Source organism: Mizuhopecten yessoensis, unplaced genomic scaffold (assembly GCF_002113885.1).
Source record: "Mizuhopecten yessoensis strain PY_sf001 unplaced genomic scaffold, ASM211388v2 scaffold1105, whole genome shotgun sequence".
In the NCBI taxonomy this organism is placed as follows: domain Eukaryota; kingdom Metazoa; phylum Mollusca; class Bivalvia; order Pectinida; family Pectinidae; genus Mizuhopecten; species Mizuhopecten yessoensis.
The window spans coordinates 30,086-57,516 of NW_018403880.1; the positions used below are offsets into that span (position 1 = coordinate 30,086).

The 27,431-nt window shown below is 37.7% G+C and overlaps 1 protein-coding gene across 1 annotated transcript in view; it reads left to right on the forward strand.

Annotated features, from left to right (window-relative positions):
* Nucleotides 1–1,787: 1,787 nt before the first annotated feature.
* The window catches only part of LOC110457242 (rab3 GTPase-activating protein catalytic subunit-like), a gene marked incomplete at its 3' end in the record, with an annotated part of 52,140 nt that continues 26,496 nt past the window's right edge, over nt 1,788–27,431 (forward strand). Inside the window, exons 1-8 of the mRNA XM_021508429.1 lie at nt 1,788–1,840; nt 8,542–8,594; nt 11,820–11,895; nt 12,288–12,459; nt 15,556–15,634; nt 18,605–18,724; nt 20,021–20,186; nt 27,287–27,386. Of these exons, the coding sequence (XP_021364104.1) occupies nt 1,826–1,840; nt 8,542–8,594; nt 11,820–11,895; nt 12,288–12,459; nt 15,556–15,634; nt 18,605–18,724; nt 20,021–20,186; nt 27,287–27,386 (781 nt within the window). The remainder of the gene's footprint in view (nt 1,841–8,541; nt 8,595–11,819; nt 11,896–12,287; nt 12,460–15,555; nt 15,635–18,604; nt 18,725–20,020; nt 20,187–27,286; nt 27,387–27,431) is intronic.

Sequence of the window (27,431 nt, forward strand, 5' to 3'; positions counted from 1 at the left end):
AAGGACCGTAACTCTGCGTGAAGATTGGCTACTCCCGTGACGAAGGATTTTGGAAGCATAGTATTTCGACGTTACCATGACTTCAATTGTTCGTACATGTTACCGGGAAAGAAATTCTTCTTCGGCGCAAGAAGAGCTGCGCTCTTATAATATTTGTATCTTGTCACATGATTTAAACCAGTTAACAAGAAAGTTATAAGGTTGAGTACAGAATCCAAGCATGCTTGAGCATGTGAACGGTTTACAATACAATACAATACAATAAACTTTATTTACGTCGGATATTTAAAACATTTAATATTAGCAATTAAAAGCTTTTATTCCGACAAACATAAATAAAAAGAATCAATTCAAGTAATTACATATATAAAACACTATGAAACATTAACAGAAAGTGTTAAAACATAAGTCTCCATGCAAAGTTATAAGCTAAATATATATACATGCATACATATAGCAGGATAGTAATTTTTACCATAAAATACATATTAGCATAAAACATTGAAGCAAAGCACATACACATAAAAACGGACATTATGAACTACAATTTTCCACTGTCAGCACTATATATAAAACATATTTACAACATGTAAAACAAACGGAACATAGTAATAAAATAACTTAAATGAATAAAATAATAATAAGAGCAAACATTCGCACAAATCCGAAGAAGCAGCATAAAACAAAAGTGTCTACTTTTCTGAGATGATTGGGGAGACTGTTCCATACCCGGGCGGCCTCGTAGGAGAAAGATTTGAGTCCATACCTTGTAGTGTTGACCCTAGGTAATACAGCTGTATTCTCTTGCCTGCACTTGTAATTAGTTACCTTTATTTCAATGGATAAAGCGTGGAGAGATTTTCTTAACTATTTTATAGACTTCACACGCCATGTCTCTCAAACGTCTTATATGTTGTAAATCAAAGGAAGTCGAAAAGTCACTGTATACAATAACAAAACGTAGTGATCTTTCTTGATTTTTTTCCATTTTCCGTACACTTTTTACCGAACAGAAATGCCAAACAAGAGGGCAATAATTAAAACTTGAAAGAAGGAACGAGTTATAAATAATTTGTCTCCCTTTCCTAGACAAAATTTACCAATTCTTTTCAGTACAGATAATTGTCTGGAGGCTTTTTTACAGAGCTCTAAGATGTGATAGTCAAAGTTCAATAAGTAATCAAAATTTACACCTAGTAATTTGACATTGTTTTCACAATTAGGAGATAAACCTCCAATATCAAAAGATTTGATTTTATCAAATGGTCGTTTTCCAATGCTGATTGCCTGAAACTTTTCAGGATTGGCTTTCATATCATTTTTACTAAACCAATCAATAACATGGGTACAATCTTTTTCTAAAATGGATTTTAAGACAGTAGGATCCTTATGGGTGTAACCTATAGCATTATCATCTGCATAGTTGTAAAGAGATGAATCTTCAACACAATCAAAAATATCATTTATAAATATGTTGAAAAGAAAGGGGCCCAGGATAGATCCCTGGGGAACCCCTTTATCTTTTTCAGGTTTCATGAATATGGCACTGGAGTGTCGAGGATATCTAAGCATGAGTTGTTCTATTATTTTAGTATGAATACTAATAAAACTTAGAACTTAGAATTACGGCGATAATTATCTAACCACGACATGTGGTTGTCCGTAAAATTGTAACATGGTGTAATTCGTGTTACGGTAAATGCCGCTCCGTAATGCCGTTGCTCCGTAATGCCGTTGCTCCGTAATGCCGTTTCCGCATCCATAGTTTTGAAAACACCCGAGTTATTCCGAAAGTTAACACATATTTTACTCGAAAGGTTCCGTGATGGCTGCTGATGAGGTAAGTCTACGTGAAAGAAATTTATTATTAACTGTTTTATTATGTCATACGATGTCCTTTCATGAACATCAGTCATTCATTGAAATTTTGAAAGAAATCTTGGAATGAAAAATACGCGTGATGGTTTCGTATTTGTAGATCTACAACAAGATGAATCTACATCTAACTGTCCCTATATGATCTTGTGAATCTATCAAGTAGCATTAGGTGACCAGTTTCTGAGCCCTTAATCAGTCAGTTATAAGGTCCAACAATCAAGCTTCTTGAAAGATATCAAGCCTAAATTTCTGGTCACACTTAAAAGCGTCTTCAACCAACAACAAACGTCTTCAAGTGACAACAAGCGTCGCCAGACAAAATCTTCAAAAATACTACATAAACTAAGTGACATTATTCGAATGACTATAATGCTTCAACTTCAACTTCAACAGGATATTCTAAAACGTTCAATATACTGAACATTATTTAGAGGCGTCAGAAAGATCGGTTATTTTTAGAACTGTATGATAAAAACAACATGTACATATAGAATTTGTGAGAAAGAAGGTTTGCCTTCAGTGTTGAGAGGTCTGCACTGTCGGCGATGAAGGTTGGGAGGCTGTTCCAGGTACAAATTGTTCTAGGAAAGAATTAATTTGCATGATAATTTGTGGAGCTGTGTGGAATCTGGAATTTGTGTTGTCGGGTTCGCTAGAGAATGTGGAGGTTGCCATCATATGCCACAAGGCTGTTTATGATTTTATATAGTAATATGCATAAGGTGGAGGTCATTTTTACGGCGTTGTTCAAGGGATTGCCAGTTGAGGGTTTGGAGCATTTCTGTAACACTACTGGTGTAGTTATAGCACCCAAGGGTGTATCTGGCGGCTCTTCTCTGCACCATTTCAACTTTATGGGTAAGGTTTTTTGCTTTGCATCTTAGGGATGAATTTGCCTTGCTGGTAATGTTATTGATGTGGGTGTTCCATGAAAAGTTTTTAGTGATGGTTAAGCCGTGGTATTTAGCCGAATCTGCTTGCTTTAGAATTTGTCCATGGAGAATATAGTTAAATTTGTGTGTCAGCCTTTTCTTTGAGATGTGTAGAATTTCACATTTATCAGGGTTGAATGACATTAACAAATTTTGTTCCCACTTTTCCAGAAGATTTAAGTCTTTTTGTAGTGTTTCTGCATCAGAGTCTGATGAAACAGTTTTATAGACAATAGTGTGGTCTGCAAAAAGTCTAACTTGGCTTGTGATAGTGTCTGGTAGATCATTTAGGCCAAAAAAATTATATAGTCTGTTTAGGGTTGCATTTGCAAAAAAAGAGGAGAAGAAGTGATAGTGATATTAGTGAAGCTGTTATTGTTTGTGGCCCAGAGAAGAAGTGATAGTGATATTAGTGTAGCTGTTATTGTTTGTGGCTTAGAGGAGAAGAAGTGATAGTGATATTAGTGTAGCTGTTATTGTTTGTGGTCCAGAGGAGAAGAAGTGATAGTGATATTAGTGTAGGTGTTATTGTTTTGTGGCCCAGAGGAGAAGTGATAGTGATATTAGTGTAGCTGTTATTGGTTGTGGCCCAGAGGAGAAGAAGTGATAGTGATATTAGTGAAGCTGTTATTGTTTGTGGCTGAGAGGAGAAGAAGTGATAGTGATACTAGTGAAGCTGTTATTGTTTGTGGCCCAGAGGAGAAGAAGTGATAGTGATATTAGTGTAGCTGTTATTGTTTTGTGGCCCAGAGGAGAAGTGATAGTGATATTAGTGTAGCTGTTATTGTTTGTGGCCCAGAGGAGAGGAAGTGATAGTGATATTAGTGTAGCTGTTATTGTTTGTGGCCCAGAGGAGAAGAAGTGATAGTGATATTAGTGTAGATGTTATTGTTTGTGGCCCAGAGGAGAAGAAGTGATAGTGATATAAGTGTAGCTGTTATTGTTTGTGGCCCAGAGGAGAAGAAGTGATAGGGATATTAGTGTAGCTGTTATTGCTTGTGGCCCAGAGGAGAAGTGATAGTGATATAAGTGTAGATGTTATTGTTTTGTGGCCCAGAGGGGAAGAAGTGATAGTGATATTAGAGTAGCTGTTATTGGTTGTGGCCCAGAGGAGAAGAAGTGATAGTGATATTAGTGTAGCTGTTATTGTTTGTGTTTGAATTGTAGTGTTCTTACCTCGTGTTGTCTGTTATATCCTTAATAGCAACGTCCGAAAATAGTGAATGAATGGAAACCGTTAGTAAACAAAAGATCGGAAAGAAAATGGCGGGAGATATGAGCAAAATGTCAGGAAAAGAGTTTTGTTAGATGCGGAAGGCAGAGCTCGAAAAAACAGATGTTGTTAGACGCGCATGCGCACAAGACCCAAACTCACTTTCATGGACTAGATTTAAAAGTGTGAATAAAATGAAAGTTTGAATTAAGATTTCATTAAATTATTGCTTTAAATGCTTGGACTGACATCAGGAAACGAAAAAGAAATGATGTCTTTCCCAACTTCAATGATGGATTTTTTCCATTTTTCTTCAAATTGCTTTAACATGTAAGTCAACCTATTTGTATGAAATTTATGAATATGTATTACTTCTGTCATCTCTAATGTGTTTTGAAATATAGAAAAAAGTGTACTGGGCTTGTTCTCGGACACAATTTGCCTCGATCACTCCATTCAACAAAAATTCAAATGACTTTTAATTGTAAAACACATTTAGAAATAATTAAACAGCTTCCACTCTCACCACCTGGTTGTTACTTGAAGGACCAGTAAGTATATACTTCCTGGATGTTACTTGAAGTACCAGTAAGTATATACTACCTGGTTGTTACATGAAGTACCAGTAAGTATATACTACCTGGTTGTTACATAAAGTACCAGTAAGTACCAGTAAGTACATTTGTATATACTACCTGGTTGTTACATGAAGTATGTACCAGTAAGTATATACTATATATAGCTACCTGGTTGTTACTTGAAGTACGTACCAGTAAGTACTACCTGGTTGTTACTTGAAGTACCAGTAAGTACTACCTGATTGTTACTTGAAGTACCAGTAAATACTACCTGGTTGTTACATGAAGTACCAGTAGGTACATGTATATACTACCTTGTTGTTACATGAAGTACCAGTACAGATATACTACCTGCAGGTTGTTACATGAAGTACCAGTAAGTAATATATAGCTACCTGATTTTTCCTTGAAGTACCAGTAAGTATATACTACCTGATTGTTACATGAAGTACCAGTAAGTATATACTATATGAAGCTACCTGGTTGTTACATGAAGTACCAGTAAGTATATACTACCTGGTTGTTACTTGAAGTATATAGCTATCTGGTTGTTACTTGAAGTACCAGTAAGTATATACTACCTGATTGTTACTTGAAGTACCAGTAAGTATATACTACCTGGTTGTTACTTGAAGTACCAGTAAGTAATATATAGCTACCTGATTGTTACTTGAAGTATAGCCATAAATACCATGGCCACCTGATTGTTAGTTGAAGTACCCATCAATTCAACAAACTGAAGCACAAACAAATTTTGCTTCATATTTTCAGAAAAGTACCAGATTCAAGAACTTCCCCTTATTGCTAGCTTGAACTTAACATGAGATTCAAACTAACAAAAGAAATGCCTTGACCAAATATATATAAACAGTGATATTCAATACAATGGGTTAAGCTTATGCCATACTGCAGCGTCCGTCCGTCCGTCAACTTTTCCTTGAAAACGCTACTTGTCCCCCCCCCCCCCCCCCCCCCCCTAGGGGCAGAGGTGCAGGGCCCGATAGGGGAATTATAGCAAATTCTTTAAAATCCTTCTTCTTCTGTAGGAATGAAAGGATTTGTTCCATATTTGGTCTGAAGCATCCTTGAGTGAAGGGGAACCAACTTTGTATATACCTACATCTGGTCCCCAGGGGCCTGAGGGGCGGGGTCAAAAGGGGGCAATTGGGCTACCTGGTATATTGATTTAAGCGACTTCTTCTCTGGAACTAAGAAATGGATATCAACCATATTTGACTGGAAGCATCCCTCAGTAGTGGAGATTCAAAATTGTACAAGTGGTTGGGCTGACCCCCCACAGGGCTAAGGGTTGGGGCCAAAAGGGGGCAATTTGGCTATATTGCTACATTCTATAGAATTATATGCACTGGATATCAACCATATTTGATTAGAAGCATCCCTAGGTGGTGGGGATCCGAAATTGTACAAGTGGTTGGGCTGACCCTCCAGGGGCCAAAAGGGGACAATTTGGCTATATTGCTATAAATGACTTCTTCTGTAGAATTATGCCATGAATATCGATCATATTTGGTCAGAAGCATTCATGGGAGGCAAGGATTCAAAATTGTATAATTGGTAGGGCTAACCCCCCTGTGCTTAGGGGTGTGGCCCAAAAAAGTTTATTGCTTGGAAATGGTTGAGATCCCCAAGGTATAACCATACATACAATTGTGGAGTATAAAGAGATTGGCATGCACATTTGCTTCCAGGATGGCCTAGGGTCTGGCCCCATCCTTTGAGACATAGTCCTTGGGTCATAACTTTGAAACGGTTGAGATCCCCACCCGTAGACTATAAATACAAATGCTGGACAAAAAGTGACGAATGCAGTCATGATATTATAATTGGTCCTGGGGTCTTGCCACAACCCTAGGGATCTAGTTTCTGAGTCACAGCTTGGAAACAGTTGAGATCCCCACCCTATAACCATGCATATATACAATTGCTGAGTATAAAGAGATGAATGCACATATGCTTCCAGGATGGCCTTGGGGTCTGCCCCACCCTTGCATACTTAACCCCTGGGTCATAACTTTGAAACGGTTGAGATCCCCACCCGTAGACTATAAATACAAATGCTGGACAAAAAGTGACGAATGCAGTCATGATATTATAATTGGTCCTGGGGTCTTGCCACAACCCTAGGGATCTAGTTTCTGAGTCACAGCTTGGAAACAGTTGAGATCCCCACCCCATAACCATACATTAAATTGCTGGGCATGAATGTCTAATACAGACATACTACAAGAATTGGCATTGGGGTCTGGCCTATTCCCTTGGATCACATTTGGAGAATATTTTGCCATGATTGATTAGATATCCAGGTGAGCGATACAGGCCCACTGGGCCACTTGTTTTTTGGACACTTCAATGTATCATGATTTTATCAGTGACAGTGTTTCTGGGATTCTCACTGGTCTGTAAGTGAAAGGTCAGGAGTGGGGGGGGGGGGGAAACCTTTCCTCCGTTTGATATGAGGACAGGTACAGTGTCCGGTAAACATTGACTCCTGTGTATGTGAAGATAAAATCCTTAAAAATAAGTGAACAATGTAAGGATCCTTCATTCTAGTTTAAAAAAAATCAACTTTGAATAGCTGATAGGCAGGCCACCAGTTTTGGGCAGTTTTCAGGATCATGCATAAAATAATAGCCACTGACATTTTCTTGTTATAGAATTATTCATCCAACCGATAAATCTGATAAAATGTTCAAAGTGTGGTTTTTGTAAATTTATGAAGAACTGTTTGCAAAATATGTTTCAGGATTAAAGATGTTTTTTACCTCGATAACAATCTACAACTCTACAAACAGCCGTTCATGTTAAACATCAATGTAACTGGAGGTTTAAATAAAGACCTTTATTTTCCAAGCTACACTGCACTGTAGATGTATGTCTCTGATAGCCTGAACTTTGTTTGCTGATAGACAGCTGTTACCCATACACACTGAGGGGTTGTATTTCTCCACGAATCCAGCTATTTAAAGACAAGCAAACAAAACAAACAAAATTTAAACGGTAGTCCAAGTGGCCAAAATCTTGTAAAATACCAAAACAACTTTTAAAGTACCAAAATGACATGACAAGTGTTGAAATATCTCTGAGCTAAAATGACAGCGTACCAAAACGTCTGTTCCCCTTTTTCCTTATATTGGGGGGACAATCCATTAACAACTGTTACAATGATACCTTGGGCATCAAAGTCAGGAAAATTAATTAACAGTGTATTTAAGAAGTTGTAGCAATATATAAGCTTTTAAAAGAAGTCTAGATAATTTGTCAAAGGTATGGTGATTATGAAACTGAAAGTAGAACACACTGAACATATGATTTGAGCAGTTGTGTTTTAATTGTATTCAAAAAATCCTATTTTCAACCATGCTTATTCAATATTAAATACAGTTTTCAAAAAAAGTTATAAATTATGTTACCTTATTATACCCGCGCTAGTATCCGTATGTGTTTTGAATGTCTTGCTTTTCATTTTCAAATAAAATGTAAGTATTATTGATTTTTTTTATGTGCACAGTTATATATATTATAGTACACATTCATGCTGCCAATCCTCCAGTTCCATTTGTTTGCAATTTTGATTAAATAATGTCATGTTGACCATATAACAATTGTATTATAATTATGTCATGTTGACCATATAACAGTTGTATTATAATTATGTCATGTTGACCATATAACAATTGTATTATAATTATGTCATGTTGACCATATAACAATTGTATTATAATTATGTTATGTTGACCATATAACAATTGTATTATAATTATGTCATGTTGACCATATAACAGTTGTATTATAATTATGTCATGTTGACCATATAACAATTGTATTATAATTATGTCATGTTGACCATATAACAATTGTATTATAATTATGTTATTTTGATAAAAAGCTTACAAATACAATTCTGTTTCAAATATTTCAGGATGCAGATGTTTTTGAAATCACAGATTTCACAACAGCCTCAGAATGGGAAAGGTAAATTTGCAGATATGATCTATATGCATTTTCTTTCTATCAATTATCTTTTGCAGTAAACATATATTCACTGTAGATGATTAGCTCAACTGGTCAGGACATAAGCATCTTCCAGCTGCCATTAAATTAATTTCTTCAAAAAACTTTTTTAAGAAATGCAGAATGGAATTTCACTGAATTTTGATATCAGACATGCATATTTGGTTTGTCAAATCCTCAGGTTTGGGCTGTAACATTCAATATTGTATATATGGAGGGGCTGCTCCCACTCCTGGACACTTACAGTTGTAGAGTAGTCAGAGGGACATTGAATAACCATATAGTAACCAAATTTTCAATTACTGGGCAAAAGAAATGAACATAATCATGCTATCATAATCGGCTCTGGGGTAGTGGCATCACCCATCAGGACCTAGTCCCCTAACCATAGCAGGGAAACCATTGAGATCCCCATGCTTAATCCATGCATACAATTGCTAGGCATGAAAAGCCTTGTTTCCAAATATGTGCTTTCTCTAAGCATGGCCAGGGTTAGCCTTGGGTTCTAACCCAGCCTTTCAATACATTTTTGATATAACTTTTTATGAAAGATATTTTGCCATAATTACTTAAATGTCCAAATGATCAATACAGGTCCTTTGGGCCTTTTTATGATATCTTTGGTTTTAAGCTCAACTGGCCCAAAGGGCTTATGTCATGGTGCGGCATCCGTCGTCTGTCAACTTTTCCTTTAAACAACCTCTTATGAAGAACGAACAGGCATAGAGCCATGATACTTGAAAGAAAGTTTTGGTGGTAGGAGCCCGATAAAGTTTGAGAACGAAAATGACCTTGACCTACTTTCAAGGTCACAGGGGTCAAATATGTCAAACACTTCAAATGACTTCTTCTGATGAACTGAGAGGTATAAAATCTTTGTATTTGGCTGGTGGCTTTCTGGGATAGAGCGCAACAAAGTTTGAGAATGAAAATGACCTTGACCAACTTTCAATGTTTCATCGGTCAGATATGTCAAACTCTTTCAACGACTTCTTCTGAAGAACTGAAAGGGATAGAATCTTCATATTTGGCTGGTGGCTTTCTGGGATAAAGCCTGACAAAGTTTGAGAATGAGAATGACATTGACTTACTTTCAAGGTCACAGCGGTCAAATATGTCAAACTCTTTAAACGACTTCTTATGAAGAACTAAAAGGTATAGAACCTTCATATTTGGCTCTAGCTTGGCTTCCTGAGATAGAGCCTGACAAAGTTTGTGAATGAAAATGACCTTGACCTACTTTCAAGGTCACAGGTGTCAAATATGTTAAAAACATCCAACGACTTCTTCTGAAAAATCGAAAGGCATAAAATTTTAATATTTGGCTGGTGGCTTCCTGGGATAGAGCTCACCAAAGTTTGCAAATGAAAATGACCTCAACCTACTTTAAAGGTCACAGAGGTCAACAACATTTCAAAGGATTTGTTCTGAAGAACCAAAAGGGATGTATTCATAGGATTTGATTGGTAGCTTCTTGGGATAGAGCTAACAAAGTTAGGAAAATGACTTCTTCTGTAGAACTATGCACTGGATATCAATCATATTTAATCAAAAGCATTCATGGGAGGCAGAGATTCAAAATTGTACAAATGGTGGGGCTGACCTCCCAGGGGGATGAGGGGCGAGGCCAAAACAGGTAATTTGGCTATATTACTTTAAGCGACTTCTTCTCTGGAATTAAGAAATGTATAATAACCATATTTAACTGGAAGCATCCCTAGGTGGTGGGGATTCAAAGTTGTACAAATGGTTGGGCTGACTCCCCAGGGGGCTGAGGGGCGGGGCCAAATAGGGTTATTTGGCTATATTGCTTTAAGCGACTTCTTCTCTGGAACTAAGAAATGGATATCAACCATATTTGACTGGAAGCATCCCTAGGTGGTGGGGATTCAAAATTGTACAAATGGTGGGGCTGACCCCCCAGTGGGCTGAGGGCGGGGCCAAAAGGGGTCATTTGGCTAATTGCTACAAACGACTTCTTCCGTAGAACTATGCACTGGATATCAATCATATTTAATGAAAAGCATTCATGGGATGCAGGGATTCAAAATTGTACAAATGGTGGGGCTGACCCCCCAGTGTGCTGAGGGCGGGGCCAAAAGGGGTAATTTGGCTATATTGCTATAAACGACTTCTTCTGTAGAACTTTGCACTGGATATCAATCATATTTATAATGAAAAGCATTCATGGGATGCAGGGATTCAAAATTGTACAAATGGTGGGGCTGACCCCCCAGTGTGCTGCGGGCGGGGCCAAAAGGGGTAATTTGGCTATATTGCTATAAACGACTTCTTCTGTAGAACTTTGCACTGGATATCAATCATATTTATAATGAAAAGCATTCATGGGATGCAGGGATTCAAAATTGTACAAATGGTGGGGCTGACCCCCCAGTGTGCTGCGGGCGGGGCCAAAAGGGGTAATTTGGCTATATTGCTATAAACGACTTCTTCTGTAGAACTTTGCCATGGATATCAATCATATTTGTTCTGGAGCATTCATGGGAGGCAGGATTGTACAAATGGTGGGGCTGACTCCCTCGGGCTTAGGGTCGGGGCCAAAAAACAAAAATATATTGCTTGGAAATGGTTGAGATTCCCACCATATAACCATATATACAATTCCTGAGTATAAAGAGAAGATTTCACATTTGCTTCCAGGATGGCTCTAGGGTCTGGCCCCACCCTTGGAGACATTGTCCCTGGGACATAACTTTGAAACGGTTGAGATCCCCTCCCCAAAACTATATATTCAAATGCTGGTCATGATATCAGAATAGACCCTGGGGTCTGACCAAACCCCTAGGGACCTAGTTTCTGAGTCACAGCTTGGAAACAGTTGAGATCCCCACCCCATAACCATACATAAAATTGCTGGGCTTGAAAAATGAAAAATCTAATACAGATATGCTACAAGGATTGGCCTGGGGTGTGGCATATTCCATTGATCTCATTTGGAGAATATTTTGCCATGATTGCTTAGATATCCAGGTGAGCGATGCAGGCCCTATGGGCCTCTTGTAGTATAGTCCACTTTCAATATAAGGTTCAATTATGAGATCAATACAAAGTGAGCGATGCAGGCTAATTGGGCCCCTTGCTTGGTAATGTTTATTTCTAGATGAATCAGTTTTGTGTTTCTTTTAATTAAATGCAGTGACTCACCTTCCTCTTTCTCTTTCTTAGATTTGTGGCAAGATTGGAAGAAATTCTTCATGAGTGGAAACTAGTCAGTGTACAATCACGTCATCCTGTCACCAAGGTAATTAGTTAAGTCCCCAAGGTCAGTACAAGTTAGTGTACAGACATGACATCCTGTCACCAAGGTCAGTACTGGTCAGTGTACAGACATGACATCCTGTCACCAAGGTTAGTACTGGTCAGTGTACAACCATTACATCCAGTCACCAAGGTCAGTACTGGTCAGTGTACAGTCATGCCATCCTGTCACCAAGGTCAGTACTGGTCAGTGTACAGCCATGACATCCAGTCACCAAGGTCAGTACTGGTCAGCGTTTTGTATGCTCATTCTGTCCAGTACCAGTACCAGTGTTTGTTCAAATAGATATTCTCTGTGAATGTGGATCTGGAATATGTGTTAGAAAAAAATGAGCATTTTTAATGAAGTTGGTTTTACACAACCTATCCTTTCAGGCTGATCAGAATAATGGAACGTGGATTGAGAGGACAGAGGAGATCTTGTTTGCTGACTTCAAGTTTATAGCTTCTCACCACTATCTAAAACCTGCTGCTTCCTCCCCTGACCAAACACCAGACATGAGACAAAGTCCAGATGAGGAGATCGAGGAGGTAGAGGAAAACGAGGGTAATTCAGTAATCAAATTGTGCTTAGCCATTAGTGGTGTTATTTTTAGTTATAAAGGACATGTGAGCTTATGCCTAGTTATAAAGGACATGTGACCTTATGCCTAGTTATAAAACACATGTGAGCTTATGCCGAGTTATAAAGGACATGTGAGCTTATGCCGAGTTATAAAGGACATGTGAACTTATGCCGAGTTATAAAGGACATGTGAACTTATGCCTAGTTATAAAGGACATGTGAACTTATGCCTAGTTATAAAGGACAAGTGAGCTTATGCCATTGCGCAGCGCCTGTCATCTGTTAGCATTTTGTTTACTTGTCTTTAACAGCCTAGAGGATTTTTATAAAGAGAGGGTGGGGCGGGCTGGGCAGGGAAATCATTTGCATCTTACTACTTCTTAATTATTAGAGGGATATAACCAGATTTGGTCTGGATAATCCTTGGGGAAAGTTCACTCAATTTTGTATGTACAGAGGGTTTAGCCCTCTTTTGGGCAGATGAATAGGGGCCAATATAAAATGATTGAAATATTTAAAAATCTTTCTTGTTCTGTATGAACCAAATTTAGTTTTGAGCATCCTTGGAGAAAGGGGACTGATTTGTATATGAATGGCGTCAATATTAATGTTTCCATTTAAACAACTTCTTCTAAATAACCAAAAAGCATAAGGTGATGATATTAGAATGCTAGAATGAAGATCTATCAATTTTTTTCAAATGAATGACCTTCATCCAAGGTCACATGTGTCAGATACTTAAAAAAAAGAGTCTGATAAATGAACAAAAGTCCTTGGGTGGTGATACTTGGCAATGAGCATGTTGAATGACTATCAAGTCTTTAAAATGAATGACCTTGATGAACCCTAATGGTCACATGGGTCAAATATTTTAAACTTTTAAACGACTTCTTCTAAATAACCAAAAAGCCTAGAGTGATGATATTTGGCCAGTGGCATACTAGAATAAGAAGCAGTCTACATTGTTCAAATGAATACCCTTGACCCAATTTCTAGGACAGATTTAAAGGTGTTAACACTGTTTAATTGACTTCTGAATTTAAAAGAAAGGAGACCAGTCGAAGGTATGATATTTTGGGATGTATGTTAATAGTGTAAATTAATATGATGTGTTTTTATAACCCCCGTCATATTTGACGGGAGTATTATATTATGGTAAGGCGTTGTCCGTCCGTCCGTCAGGCGTAAACTTTCGTTTGTCCGGCAATCTCCTCCTACATTCTTCGACCGATCTCTTTGAAACTTGGTATACATTATAATCTTGATAAGAAGTTATGTCTCCCTTAAAAGGATTTTGATTCAACAGGTTTTTCGAAAAGTTATTGCCCTTTGTTTATTTCAGTATTTGATTTTTGTCCGGCAATCTCCTCCTACATTTTTCAACGGATCTCTTTGAAACTTATTAGGCTAAATAATCATGATATGTTGTTGTGTTTCCTTGAAGAGAATTTTGATTAGACAAGCTTTCCAGAAGTAATTGCCCTTTGTTCATTTCAGTATTTGATTTTTGTCTGGCAATCTCCTCCTACATTTTTCAACGGATCTCTTTGAAACTTATTAGGCTAAATAATCATGATATGTTGTTGTGTTTCCTTGAAGAGAATTTTGATTCGACAAGTTTTCCAGAAGTAATTGCCCTTTGTTCATTTCAGTATTTGATTTTTGTCCGGCAATCTCCTCCTACATTTTTCAACGGATCTCTTGAAACTTGGTATACATTACATTCATGATATGAAATTGTGTCTCCTTTAAAAGAATTTTGATTCAACAATTTTTGCAAAAGTTATTGCCCTTTGTTTATTTCAGTATTTGTTTTTTTGTCTGGCAATCTCCTCCTACATTTTTTGACAGATTTCTATGAAACTTAGTAGACTAAAAAATCATGATATGTTGTTGTGTTTCCTTGAAAAGAATTTTGATTCAACAATTTTTGCAAAAGTTATTGCCCTTTGTTCATTTCAGTATTTGATTTTTTTTTATGCAGAGATATTCTCCTACATTTTTATACCATGTCAGCTAACCGCTCTTTGAATGATGCAGATCATATTTCAATGTACAAGTTTAAGAAAGTATATAACACTTTGTGGCATTTGACGGGCGTATATTGTTCCGCCCCGCGGTACTCTTGTTATAGAATGTGAATGAATGCATATGGCTATGCCATTTAACTTTTAAAGTTCAGATCATTAAAATATGTTTAATCTTTCAGCAAAAATTACGAAGGTTTAGAGTAATAAGATCTTCCAAAAAAGTCCCAAAACTGTTTCATAGATGAAATAATTCTTATAGTCTTTTTGATAAACATGTATCATATCCAGCAGGCTAAAAAAAATCAAATCAAATTCCAGGGCAAGTATCAAGGCCCTCTGGGCCCCTTGTTTACCGGAGGGTGCTTCTACTGTTAATTACACAAGATTGTTTCCAGTAAAATGTTCATCTGATATCTGAATGAAATACCTTGAAGCAGGAATATCTTGGGTTTAGAAAAACATTCTTTTTCTTTGTGTTTGCAGGCATACATCTACTGAAAGGAGGTCACTGTGACCTACATTTTTACCTTTACCTTATAGTATTGAAATTGACCTGGCAAAATACACTGAATGTGGGGTGAGCATTGACACCTTAGCAAGTGTACACTAAGGTTTTATTTTGTTACAGATGTGATACCAACAGTGATGGTAGATATGATGAACACACATTGACACCTTATCAAGTGTACACTAGGGTTTTATTTTGTTACAGATGTGATATCAACAGTGATGATAGATATGATGAACCCACATTGACACCTTAGCAAGTGTACACTAAGTTTTTATTTTTTTACAGATGTGATATCAACAGTGATGATAGATATGATGAACACACATTGACACCTTAGCAAGTGTACACTAGGGTTTTATTTTGTTACAGATTTGACACCAACATTGATGATGGATATGATGAACACACATTGACACCTTAGCAAGTGTACACGAGGGTTTTATTTTGTTACAGATGTGATACTAACATTGATGATGGATATGATGAACACACATTGACACCTTAGCAAGTGTACATTAAGGTTTTATTTTGTTACAGATGTGATACCAACAGTGATGATGGATATGATGAACACAGAGAATGACTTCCCTTCTAAAGCACACTTCCTGTCTAGGTTGTAAGTAAAATTACAACTTCTGGGCTCACTAGTATATTTAAAGCTCACTTAAAGCTTATGACGTGGCGCAGTACTAGTATCCATCTGTCCATCTGAATCAACTTTTCTTTAGAATGCTACTGGTCTGGAATGGCTCTGTGGATTTTGACGTAATTTGGCATGGAGCATCCTTTTAATGGGAAAATTAAAGGGGACTCAATTTATTTAACCGGAGGGTGTGGCCACCAACGGGGCAGAGAGATGAGGCCCATTACGGGAAATGAGGTAACCATTACATCCTTCTTCTGTAAGAATGAATGGAGGGATTTACCAAATTTTGTCTTGAATACTCCTGGACGAAGGGGACCCATTTTTAGCTCACCTGGCACGAAGTACCAAGTGAGCTTATGCCGTGGCATGGTGGCCGACCGTCCGCCGTCCTGCGTCAATATTTTACTTTAAACAACTTCTTCTTAATAACCCTAAGGCCTAGGGTGTCGATATTTGGCCAGAAAGAAACTTGGATGAAGGGCTACAAAGTTTGTTAAAATTAATGACCTTCACCTATTTTCAAGGCCGAAGGGGTCAAATATGTCAAAAACTTTAAACATCTTCTTCTCAATAACCAAAATGCCCAGGGAGATGAAATTTGGCCAGTAGCATGCTGAGATAAAGGACGACAAAGTTTGTTCAAATAAATGACCTTCATCCATAGTCAAGGTCACAGGGGTCAAATATGTTAAAAACTTTAAACAACTTCTTCTGAATAACCAAATTCCCAGGGTGATGATATTTAGTCAGTAGTATACTAGGATGAAGGGCTACCTAGTTTGTTTAAATGTATGCATATATGTTCAAAATATTTCAACAACTTGTTCTGAATAACCAAAAGGCTCAGGATGTTGATATTTAGTCAGTAGCATATGCTGGGATCAAGGACTACTTTGTTTGTTAAAGTGAATGACTTTGACTAATATCCAAGGTCACAGGGGTCAAATTTGTTTAAAATCTTTAAACAGACTCTTTTGAATAACCATGGGTCCCAGGATGTTTATACTTTGCAAGTTGCATCCTGAGATGAAAGGCTATACAATGTGTTCAATATACTGACTTTGTTCAACTTTCAATCACAGGGGTTAAATGTTTAAAAAAAAAAATAACCGGGTCTTTTGAATGAATTTTAATCATAAATACTGATATTTTGCCTGTAGCTTTATTTTAGATCACTTTTAAGGTTACAAGTGTGAGTTTTATGCCAGGTGAGCGATGCAGGCCCATTGGGCCTCTTGTTACAAGTAAAAAGTGTGAGCCTCCTAGGGGCATAAATGATTAAAATACTCCTGCTTCTGTATGAACAAAGGGATTTTTACAAGAATTTGGTGTAAAGCCTCCTAAATGGAGGATGCACCCCCCCCCNTTTACGTGATTCTTTATAATCCTTCTCCTTCTGTACAAACAGGAGGGGTTTTAACCGATGATTGTCTACAGAACAGCCTGTGGTTATTTTGTATTAACAAAGAGTGTGGGGTCCCAGGCCAGAAGCCAGAGGGATGGGGTCCAATATAGGGGGAAATAATAATCAATTGTTTTAAAGGCCTTCTTCTTCCGTATAAATGGAGGGTTTATAACCAAATTTTGTCTAGAACAACCTTAGATAATAGGGACTCATGATCAATTTTGTATAAATGAAAAGTGTGTGATCCCTAGGGGCAGAGGGTTGGGGATCAATATGGGGAACAAAGGGATTAATGTTTAAAAAAAATCTTATTCTGTGTGATTGGAAGCATTTTAACAAAAGTATCCTAGGGTAAAGGCGAGTCAATTTTGTTAAAATGGAGGATGTGATGCCTAGGGCTGTAGCAATACATTAACATGACAGTACCTATCACGATACTGTGGTCACGATATAGTAACAGTAGACTTAAAACAAAAATATATCTGGCAAACTTTTAGTTGCAATATTACAAATGGAAATAAACTTGGCCCAAACATGACTTGAAAGTTTTACACAATTCACGTCTTTCGACGTGCATGTTGAGCTGGACCCGTCACTCTCCGTGTTGGAACGGATATGAGAAGACTAAATTAAAGAACGATAAAATCCTGAAAATATTGTATGTGTACCGTAACCCCCTGAAATAATATTGTGTATTGTACCGTATTCAAGATACAAGTGATATGTCGTTGCACCATATATCATCGCAGCCCTAGCGGGAAAGGAGATGGTGCCTGAAAGGGTCCGTAGGAATGGAGGGATTTAGAGCCATCCTTTAGTTTAAAGGACTCATTTTTGTGTAGATGGTTGGGTATAGTATTACTGACCCATTCAATCACTGCCCGCTACTTTCTGTAATTGGGGATACTTCATGGTCGGGTATAGTGCTACTGACCCATTTAATCACTGCCCACTACTTTCTGTAATTGGGGATACTTCATGGTCGGGTATAGTGTTACTGACCCATTCAATCACCGTCAGCTACTTTCTGTAATTGGGGATACTTCATGGTCGGGTATAGTGTTACTGACCCATTCAATCACTGTCAGCACTGTAATAATCACTTCTTTCTCAACAATTTTTGATCAAAGTTTATACAAAGGTTAAACAAGAGAATATCTTTAATAATTGGGTCAAGGTCAAAGCCAAGCCCATCATTTTGATCAAACTTATACAAAGGTTAAGTAGGAGAATACTTCCAATAAGTTTGTATTTCAGGAACCCAAGGCTCTGTTACTATTTATAGAAATTTGTCAAAGAAACCTCTGAATTGCATGGGAGCAGGGACATTCATGTCCTAGACAATTTCTAGTCTTTGAAAGGTTTCTTCTTGAAAACTAAAAGCCCAATGGACTTTAAATTTGGCCAGTAGATATCTTCAATGGAGTGCCAGTTTATTTTTTTATATAAATGACCTTGACCTCTCTGTATCACTAAATTGCATAATGTTATTGATTTCTGTAAATAGTCGATGCTTATTGTTTCCTTCATTACAGGTATGGTCTACAGGAGTTTGTCGTGATAGCACCCTCCAGTAAGTCCGACGCCATTGATAGTGAGAGTCGAATCAAACTACTCCTCAGTTCTGTGTCTATAGCCCTGAGTAATGCTGGATGGTAAGTCGTGTTTATATCACTGTGAGGAAGCATCAAACACAAAGATATAGAAAATAGGAGTTATGTATACCTAAAAATACAACAAAAAGCATTCAATGTCCTGTTTAGTACATTAAACATGGTTTGCACAGGTCTTGAAAAACCCTTGAATTTGAAGTCTGTCTTGAAAAACCCTTGAATTTGATGTCTGTCTTGAAAACCCTTGAAAATCAATTGGAGTCCTTGAAAACCCCTTAATAATCAGTGAAGTTAGTAGGGTATTGTTTTGTCATGTTAATTCAGTATTTTGTGAACTTTTGTCGCAAACAATATTTTTTTTACACAGATTGATTGTTAAATTGCACATCGTAATTTTTAATAATTTCGGAAAATATATACCGATGAAGTTTCCAGTTTTGCTTTTTCAATTCGTATTATTACTGAATTTGGAATTGAGTAAGTCTCATAATCCTTTCTCCAAAGTGACAGACGGTCATGCGCTTTAAGAGTATTGTTAACAGGAGGGGAACACGAACCGAACAACTGCGATGGGGAAGGGTGTTTGTAACGGTAAATGGCTTGACGATCCCAGATTTTTTTGGGTGATAGGACTTCTGCTTTATGCTCGCTGTGTAACAAAATTATCGATCTGGGCAAGATGGGGGAATACACCCTAACATCACATATGAAAAGTCAAAACAGGTGAAAATTTCGGAGACCGCTTGGGCTCGGCCTTTGACAGACAGAGTTTTATACCAAACCCTCTACTTCAATGGCAAGTACATTGAGACCTTCCTCGACTGTTCCTAATCCAAATCCAAACATGATTCCCGATGACTTTCCTTCAAACCCAGCCCCTCAAGGCCTTGAATTTTCCAAATTTGTCCTGAAAAACCCTTGAAAAGTCCTTAAATTTTGAGGTCAAAAGTTTGTAGGAACCATGTTAAATGTGTACATTTATACCAATTCTGTCTGGTACTAAGGACTTTATTGGTCACTCAGACACATAGGTGTTTAACAAGAGGTCACCTATAATCAGCAGATATACACATGGCAGAACACAATAACACCATTATATGAATAATTTCACATGAATGTATACTTGTCAAATTTGGCGATTTATGTTTACAAATGAATAAATAATGATACTCGTCACAATGAATACCTTCAGAACACAAAAGTCAAATTCTATCACGGCAAAGCATACCAGGCTATCGTCCTATGGGCATATTATCTTTTATTTAATTTCTGTAAATAATCTTTATTACCAATACTCTCTGTGTTTGTATAAATGAGTGTATTAAATCTGTGTTTCAGTCCAGTGCCAGTGTTTGTACAAATCCAGCAATTTTGGCGACAGATGTATTCTGGGATTTGTTTGATGTCGGGGACAACCATCAACTTTGATGTGATACAGTTTCAAAGAGTGCCTCCCCAGTATAACCATTTGGCAGGTCTGCTGGACGTGTTTAAAGCTAAGCTTGTAGGTTATTCCACAAATTATGTGATAGCTTTTTAAACCAATATTTAATATTGATTCTGTGGTGAATTTACTAGGATAAGTTAAACTATAACAGAAGGAATAATTATCATGTATGGTCATGTTACATGTGATTTATTGGTCATACTTATGGTACAATGTTCATACTTGTGGTACAATGGTCATACATGTGGAACAATGGTCATACATGTGATAATGTGATACAATGGTCATACATGTGGTTCAATGGTCATATATGTGGTACAGTGGTCATATATGTGGTACAGTGGTCATACATGTGGTACAATGGTCATACATGTGGTACAGTGGTTATACATGTGGTACAATGGTCATTCATGTGGTACAGTAGTCATGCATGTGGTACAATGGTACAATGATCATACATGTGGTTCATTTGTCATACATGTGGTACAGTGGTCATACATGTGGTACAGTGGTCATACATGTAGTACAATATTCATACATGTGGTTCATTGGTCATACATGTGGTACAGTGGTCATACATGTGGTACAGTGGTCATACATGTGATATAATGGTCACATGTGGTACAGAGGTCATACATGTGGAACAATGGTCATACATGTGGTACAGTGGTCATACATGTGGTACAATGGTCATATATGTGGTACAGTGGTCATACATGTGGTACAATGGTCATACATGTGGTACAATGGTCATACATGTGGTACAATGGTAATATATGTGTTACAGTGGTCATACATGTGGTACAGTGGTTATACATGTGGTACAGTGGTCATACATGTGATAATGTGATACAATGGTCATACATGTGGTACAAGGGTCATACATGTGGTACAGTGGTCATACATGTGGTACAATGGTCATACATGTGGTACAATGGTCATACATGTGGTACAATGGTCATACATGTGGTACAATGGTCATACATGTGGTACAATGGTCATACATGTGGTACAATGGTCATACATGTGGTACAATGGTCATACATGTGGTACAGTGGTCATACATGTGGTACAATGGTCATACATGTGGTACAGTGGTCATACATGTGGTACAGTGGTCATAAATGTGATATAATGGTCACATATGTGGTACAGTGGTCATACATGTGGTACAATATTCATACAAGTGGTACAATGGTCATACATGAGGTACAGTGGTCATACATATGGTACAATGGTCATACATGTGGTACAATGGTCATACATATGGTACAATGGTCATACATGTGGTACAATGGTCATACATGTGGTACAATGGTCATACATGTGGTACAATGGTCATACATGTGGTACAATGGTCATACATGTGGTACAATGGTCATACATGTGGTACAATGGTCATACATGTGGTACAATGGTCATACATGTGGTACAATGGTCATACATGTGGTACAATGGTCATACATGTGGTACAATGGTCATACATGTGGTACAGTGGTCATACATGTGGTACAATGGTCATACATGTGGTACAGTGGTCATACATGTGATAATGTGATACAATGGTCATACATGTGGTACAATGGTCATATATGTGGTACAGTGGTCATACATGTGGTACAATGGTCATACATGTGGTACTGTGGTCATACATGTTGTATAATGGTCATATATGTGGTACAGTTGTCATACATGTGGTACAATGGTCATATATGCGGTACAGTGGTCATTCATGTGATACAATATTCATACAAGTGGTACAATGGTCATACATGAGGTACAGTGGTCATACATGTGGTACAATGGTCATACATGTGGTACAATGATCATACATGTGGTACAATGGTCATATATGTGGTACAGTGGTTATACATGTGGTACAATGGTCATACATGTGATACAATGGTCATACATGTGGTACAATGGTCATACATGTGGTACAATGGTCATACATGTGGTACAATGGTCATACATGTGGTACAATGGTCATACATGTGGTACAATGGTCATACATGTGGTACAATGGTCATACATGTGGTACAATGGTCATACATGTGGTACAATGGTCATACATGTGGTACAATGGTCATACATGTGGTACAATGGTCATACATGTGGTACAATGGTCATACATGTGGTACAATGGTCATACATGTGGTACAGTGGTCATACATGTGGTACAATGGTCATACATGTGGTACAGTGGTCATACATGTGATATAATGGTCACATGTGGTACAGAGGTCATACATGTGGTACAGTGGTCATACATGGGATAATGTGATACAATGGTCATACATGTGGTACAATGGTCATATATGTGGTACAGTGGTCATACATGTGGTACAATGTTCTTACATGTGGTACAATGTTTGTACATATGGTAGAATGTTTTTACGTGTGGGACAATGTTTGTACATATGGTACAATGTTCGTACATATGGTACAATGTTTGTACATATGGTAAAATGTTTTTACATGTGGTACAATGTTTGTACATATGGGACAATGTTTTTACGTGTGGTACAATGTTCGACATGTGGTACAATGTCTGCAACAATGGTCATACTTGTGGTACAGTGGTCATACATGTGATATAATGGTCACATATGTGGTACAGTGGTCATACATGTGGTACAGTGGTCATATATGTGGTACAAAGGTCATACATGTGGTACAATGGTCATACATTTGGTACAAGGGTCAAACATGTGGTACAGTGGTCATACATGTAGTACAATATTCATACATGTGGTACAGTTGTCATACATGTGGTCCAATGGTCATACATGCGGTACAGTGGTCATTCATGTGATACAATATTCATACAAGTGGTACAATGGTCATACATGAGGTACAGTGGTCATACATGTGGTACAGTGGTCATACATGTGGTACAGTGGTCATATATGTGGTACAAAGGTCATACATGTGGTACAATGGTCATATATGTGGTACAGTGGTTATACATGTGGTACAATGGTCATACATGCGGTACAGTGGTCATTCATGTGATACAATATTCATACAAGTGGTACAATGGTCATACATGAGGTACAGTGGTCTTACATGTTGTACAATGGTCATACATGTGGTACAATGGTGGTCATATATGTGGTACAGTGGTCATACATGTGGTAGAATGGTCATACATGTGGTACAGTGGTCATATATGTGGTACAAAGGTCATACATGTGGTACAATGGTCATACTTGTGATACAATGGTCACACATGAGGTACAAGGGTCATACATGTGGTACAGTGGTCATACATGTGATAATGTGATACAATGGTCATACATGTGGTACAATGATCATACTTAAGGTACAATGGTCATACATGTGGTACAAATGTCATACTTAAGGTACAATGTTCATACATGTTATACAGTGGTCATACATGTGGTACAATGGTCATATATGTGGTACAGTGGTCATACATGTGGTACAATGTTCTTACATGTGGTACAATGTTTGTACATATGGTACAATGTTTGTACATGTGGTACAATGTTTTTACATGTGGTACAATGTTCGACATGTGGTACAATGTTTGCACATGTGGTACAATTGTAGCGGAACTAGACTCGGTCGATCGTCAGCGACCAGATAGCTTAATTGGTAGAGCATCGTCTAGATTTCTGAGGGTCCCGGGTTCGAACCAAGGTCTGGCCCTACATTTGTTTTTGTTTTTATAATTATATTTTAAGTTTTACAAAATATTTAACAATTGTAGTAATTTTCACACTCACTTGTTCATTCTTGTTCCGTTATATCTTGCATAGACCAGAATAGACTGTATATGTATTTCTAATTTTCCATATCTAATTGTGTAAATGTCTAATTTATTTTTTAAGTCAGTACATTGATTTTTATCCTCCGCTTTCACCGGGAAATTGTTTTGGGTTTGTCCGTCTGTTTGTCTGTCTGTCGTGTCGGTCTGTCTGCCAAGTTCAATGACCACTTTTAGCTGAAACTATTTGGCGTAATTATCTGCCGCAAAATAACTACAACAAATGTTAACTGATCTTCAACCTTGGTCACAGGGTAAAATGCCATAAAGGCTCAGCCAAGTGCGATGACCACTTTCAGCTGACCCCATTTGGCGGAGTTATGGCCCCTTGAATAACGAAAAACGTAATTATCTGCTGCATTTCGTTTATGTGCAATAACTACAACAAATGTAAACTGATTTTTTTCAAACTTGGTCACAGGGTTAAATGCCATAAGGATTCAGCCAAGTTCGATGACCACTTTCAGCGGACCCTATTTGGCAGAGTTATGGCCCCTTGAATCACGAAAAACAACATTATCTGCTGTTTCTGTTCATTAACTCTCGCAAATATTATTCGCTTGTCTTCAAACTTAGTAATAGGGTTCAAAGCATTAAGGGCTTGACCAAAATTGACAATTACTTTAATCAAACTCCAATTGGCAGAGTTATGTCCCCTTGATTAAGGGGAAACATTATTATCTGCAGTTTCCGCTTTATAAATCTGGCAAATATTAGCCAAATTCCATCAAACTTGATAACATTGTTTGTGTTTCTCTGTCTTTCCACCCATCTCGGGCACTCTTTGGTTTTCATGTGATTATTGCTGAGATATTGTTAAGATGTTTCAACCAAATTCCGTATGCACATCCGACTCATGCTAAGTTTGACAACCGATGTGATTTGTGGATATTTAGGGATTATCAATGAGGTATAGCTTTTTTTTCTTCAAGTTTCAGGCTATATATTATGTCTCAGAACCTCAATAATGTTAATTATAACCTATGTCCTGCAAGTGGGGGATATAAACTCCACAAATTTGTTTGTTAGCTCACCTGGTGAGATTATGCCATGGCGCAGCGTCCGTTATCATCGTCAACTTTTTCTTTAAAACCTCCTAAATGCCAGAGAGGATTTCAACCAAATTTAGTCTGAAGCATCACTAGGGGAGGGCAATCAATTCTTAAATAAATAAGGTTGGTTCGACCCCTGTGGCCAGGGGGGTGGGGCCCTGAAGGGGAACTTAGCTAAATTTGCTTTAAAACGCATCTCCTGTTTAACGCCAGAGAGGATTTCAACCAAATTTAGTCGGAAGCATCACTAGGGGAGGGCAATCATTTCTTAAAAAAATGAGGTTGGTTTGCCCCCTGAGGCCAGGGGAGGGGCCCTGAAGGGGACCTTAGCTAAATTTGCTTTAAAAAGTATCTCCTTCTTAACGTTAGAAAAGATTTCAACCAAATTTGCTCTGAAACTTCATTGGGGAAGGGCAATTATTTCCTAAATAAATGAGACTGGTTCGACTCCTGGGGCTAGGAAGACCGGGTCCCAAAGAGGAAAATTATTTAATATTTTGCTTTAAGATGCTTATACCCCCTAATTGCCTGAGTGGATTGTACAAAATTTCGTCAAAAACATTATTGAGGAAGAACAATTCTTAATTGAATGAGGTTGATGTGACCCCTGTGGTCCTAAGAAATGGTACAGCTAGATTATCATATTCTATGGTGTAGTTTTCATAAATTGTTGAAAATTGGTTTCTAGATTTATAAAAGCATATAGTTGAATTTTAATAGAAAATTAAAGTATTGTCTAATTACACCCTGTAATATGACATATTACTTATTTCAAAATCTGTTAACATGGCAACTCAATGGAGGCCGCTGATTAGTTGAAAGTCAGATATTGTGGTCCCAGTTGGGTTAGAACATAGATCTTGTCTGGATTTGAGGAAATTTCATATAAAGATGTACTAATGCATTCAATTGTAATGATTTAAATATAAAACCAGGTGAGTGATACCTCTTGTTTTTATAGAAGTTGCAATATAAAGTTTGTCTTTAAATATCTGGAAAAAACCCCAGAAAAACGGCCTGTGTTCAAATTTTCAAGGAAATGGGACGCACACATACATTCCCTCCTGGTCTTAGTTTACAGTCAAGGCATGATAATTTTTTTTTTAGTTTTGAGGTCTTTGGGGATCTTTCATATAAATATGTGTAAAAGACCTTAAGGTCAAAGGTCAAATAAGTGCAAAGTTTACAGGAATATCTTGTTTGGGCTGTTACTTTTAAACCGTGAAAGGGGAGACATATGTTTCTGTTCACAAAAACAAATCTCTAGTTACATTATATCACCATCAGTATATGTTCCAGTGGTATGAAGGTGAGCTTATAATTATGCCATACCCCGTCGTCTGTCGTCCGTATGTCAACAACTTCTTTAAACAACTTCCTCTTTTTAACCACTGATTTGAATTTAACTAAATTTGACTGGAAGCATCCTTAGGTGTTGGGGATTCAAAGTTGTTCAAATGGTAGGGCTGACCCCCCAGGGGGCTGAGGGGCGGGGCCAAAAAGGTTTTATGGCTATATTGCTTTAAGCAACTTCTTTTCTTGAACTAAGAGATGGATATCAACCATATTTGACTGAAAGCATCCCTAGGCATTGGGTATTCAAAATTGTACAAATGGTGGAGCTGACCCCCCAGGGAGTTGAGGGACGGGGCCAAAAGGGGTCAATTTGGCTATATTGCTATAAACGGCTTCTTCTGTAGAACCCGGACATGGATATTGACCATAATTGGTTGGAAGCATTCATGGGAGGGAGGGATTTAAAATTGTACAAATTTTGTTGCTGACCTCCCGGGCTAAGAGGTGGGGCCAAAACAAGTTTATTACTTGGAAATGGTTGAGATCCCCACCGTATAACCATATATACAATTGCTGAGTATGAAGAGAAGAATGCACAGTTGCTTCCAGGATGGCTCTAGGGTCTTGCCCCACCCTTGGAAATATAGTCCCTTGGTCATAACTTTAAAATGGTTGAGATCCCCTCCCCGAAACTATATATACAAATGCTGGGCATAAAGAGACAAATGCAGTCATGATATTAGAATTGATCCTGGGGATGGCCACAACCTATGGACCTAGTTTCTGAGTCGCAGCTTGGAAACAGTTATGATTCCCACCCCATAACCATATATAAAATTGCTGGGCATGGAAAATTAAATACAGATATGCTACAAGGATTGGCCTTGGGGTCTGGCCTATTCCATTGGATCTCATTTGGAGAATATTTTGCCATGATTGCTTAGATATCCAGGTGAGCAATACAAGCCCTCTGGGCCTCTTGTTTTATTGATGTCATGCTTATATTCTTATTGTAGGCAACACAAGTAACCCCAAGGCCAAAGGTCACTGTAGCAGTGAGATTTACCTACTTCCTCCAGGAATGGGTCAATTCCCCTTGGCCACAAGAACCACCTGGTAACTATTAATTTTAGGAACATATTCAGGAGTAAAGTTTTCATA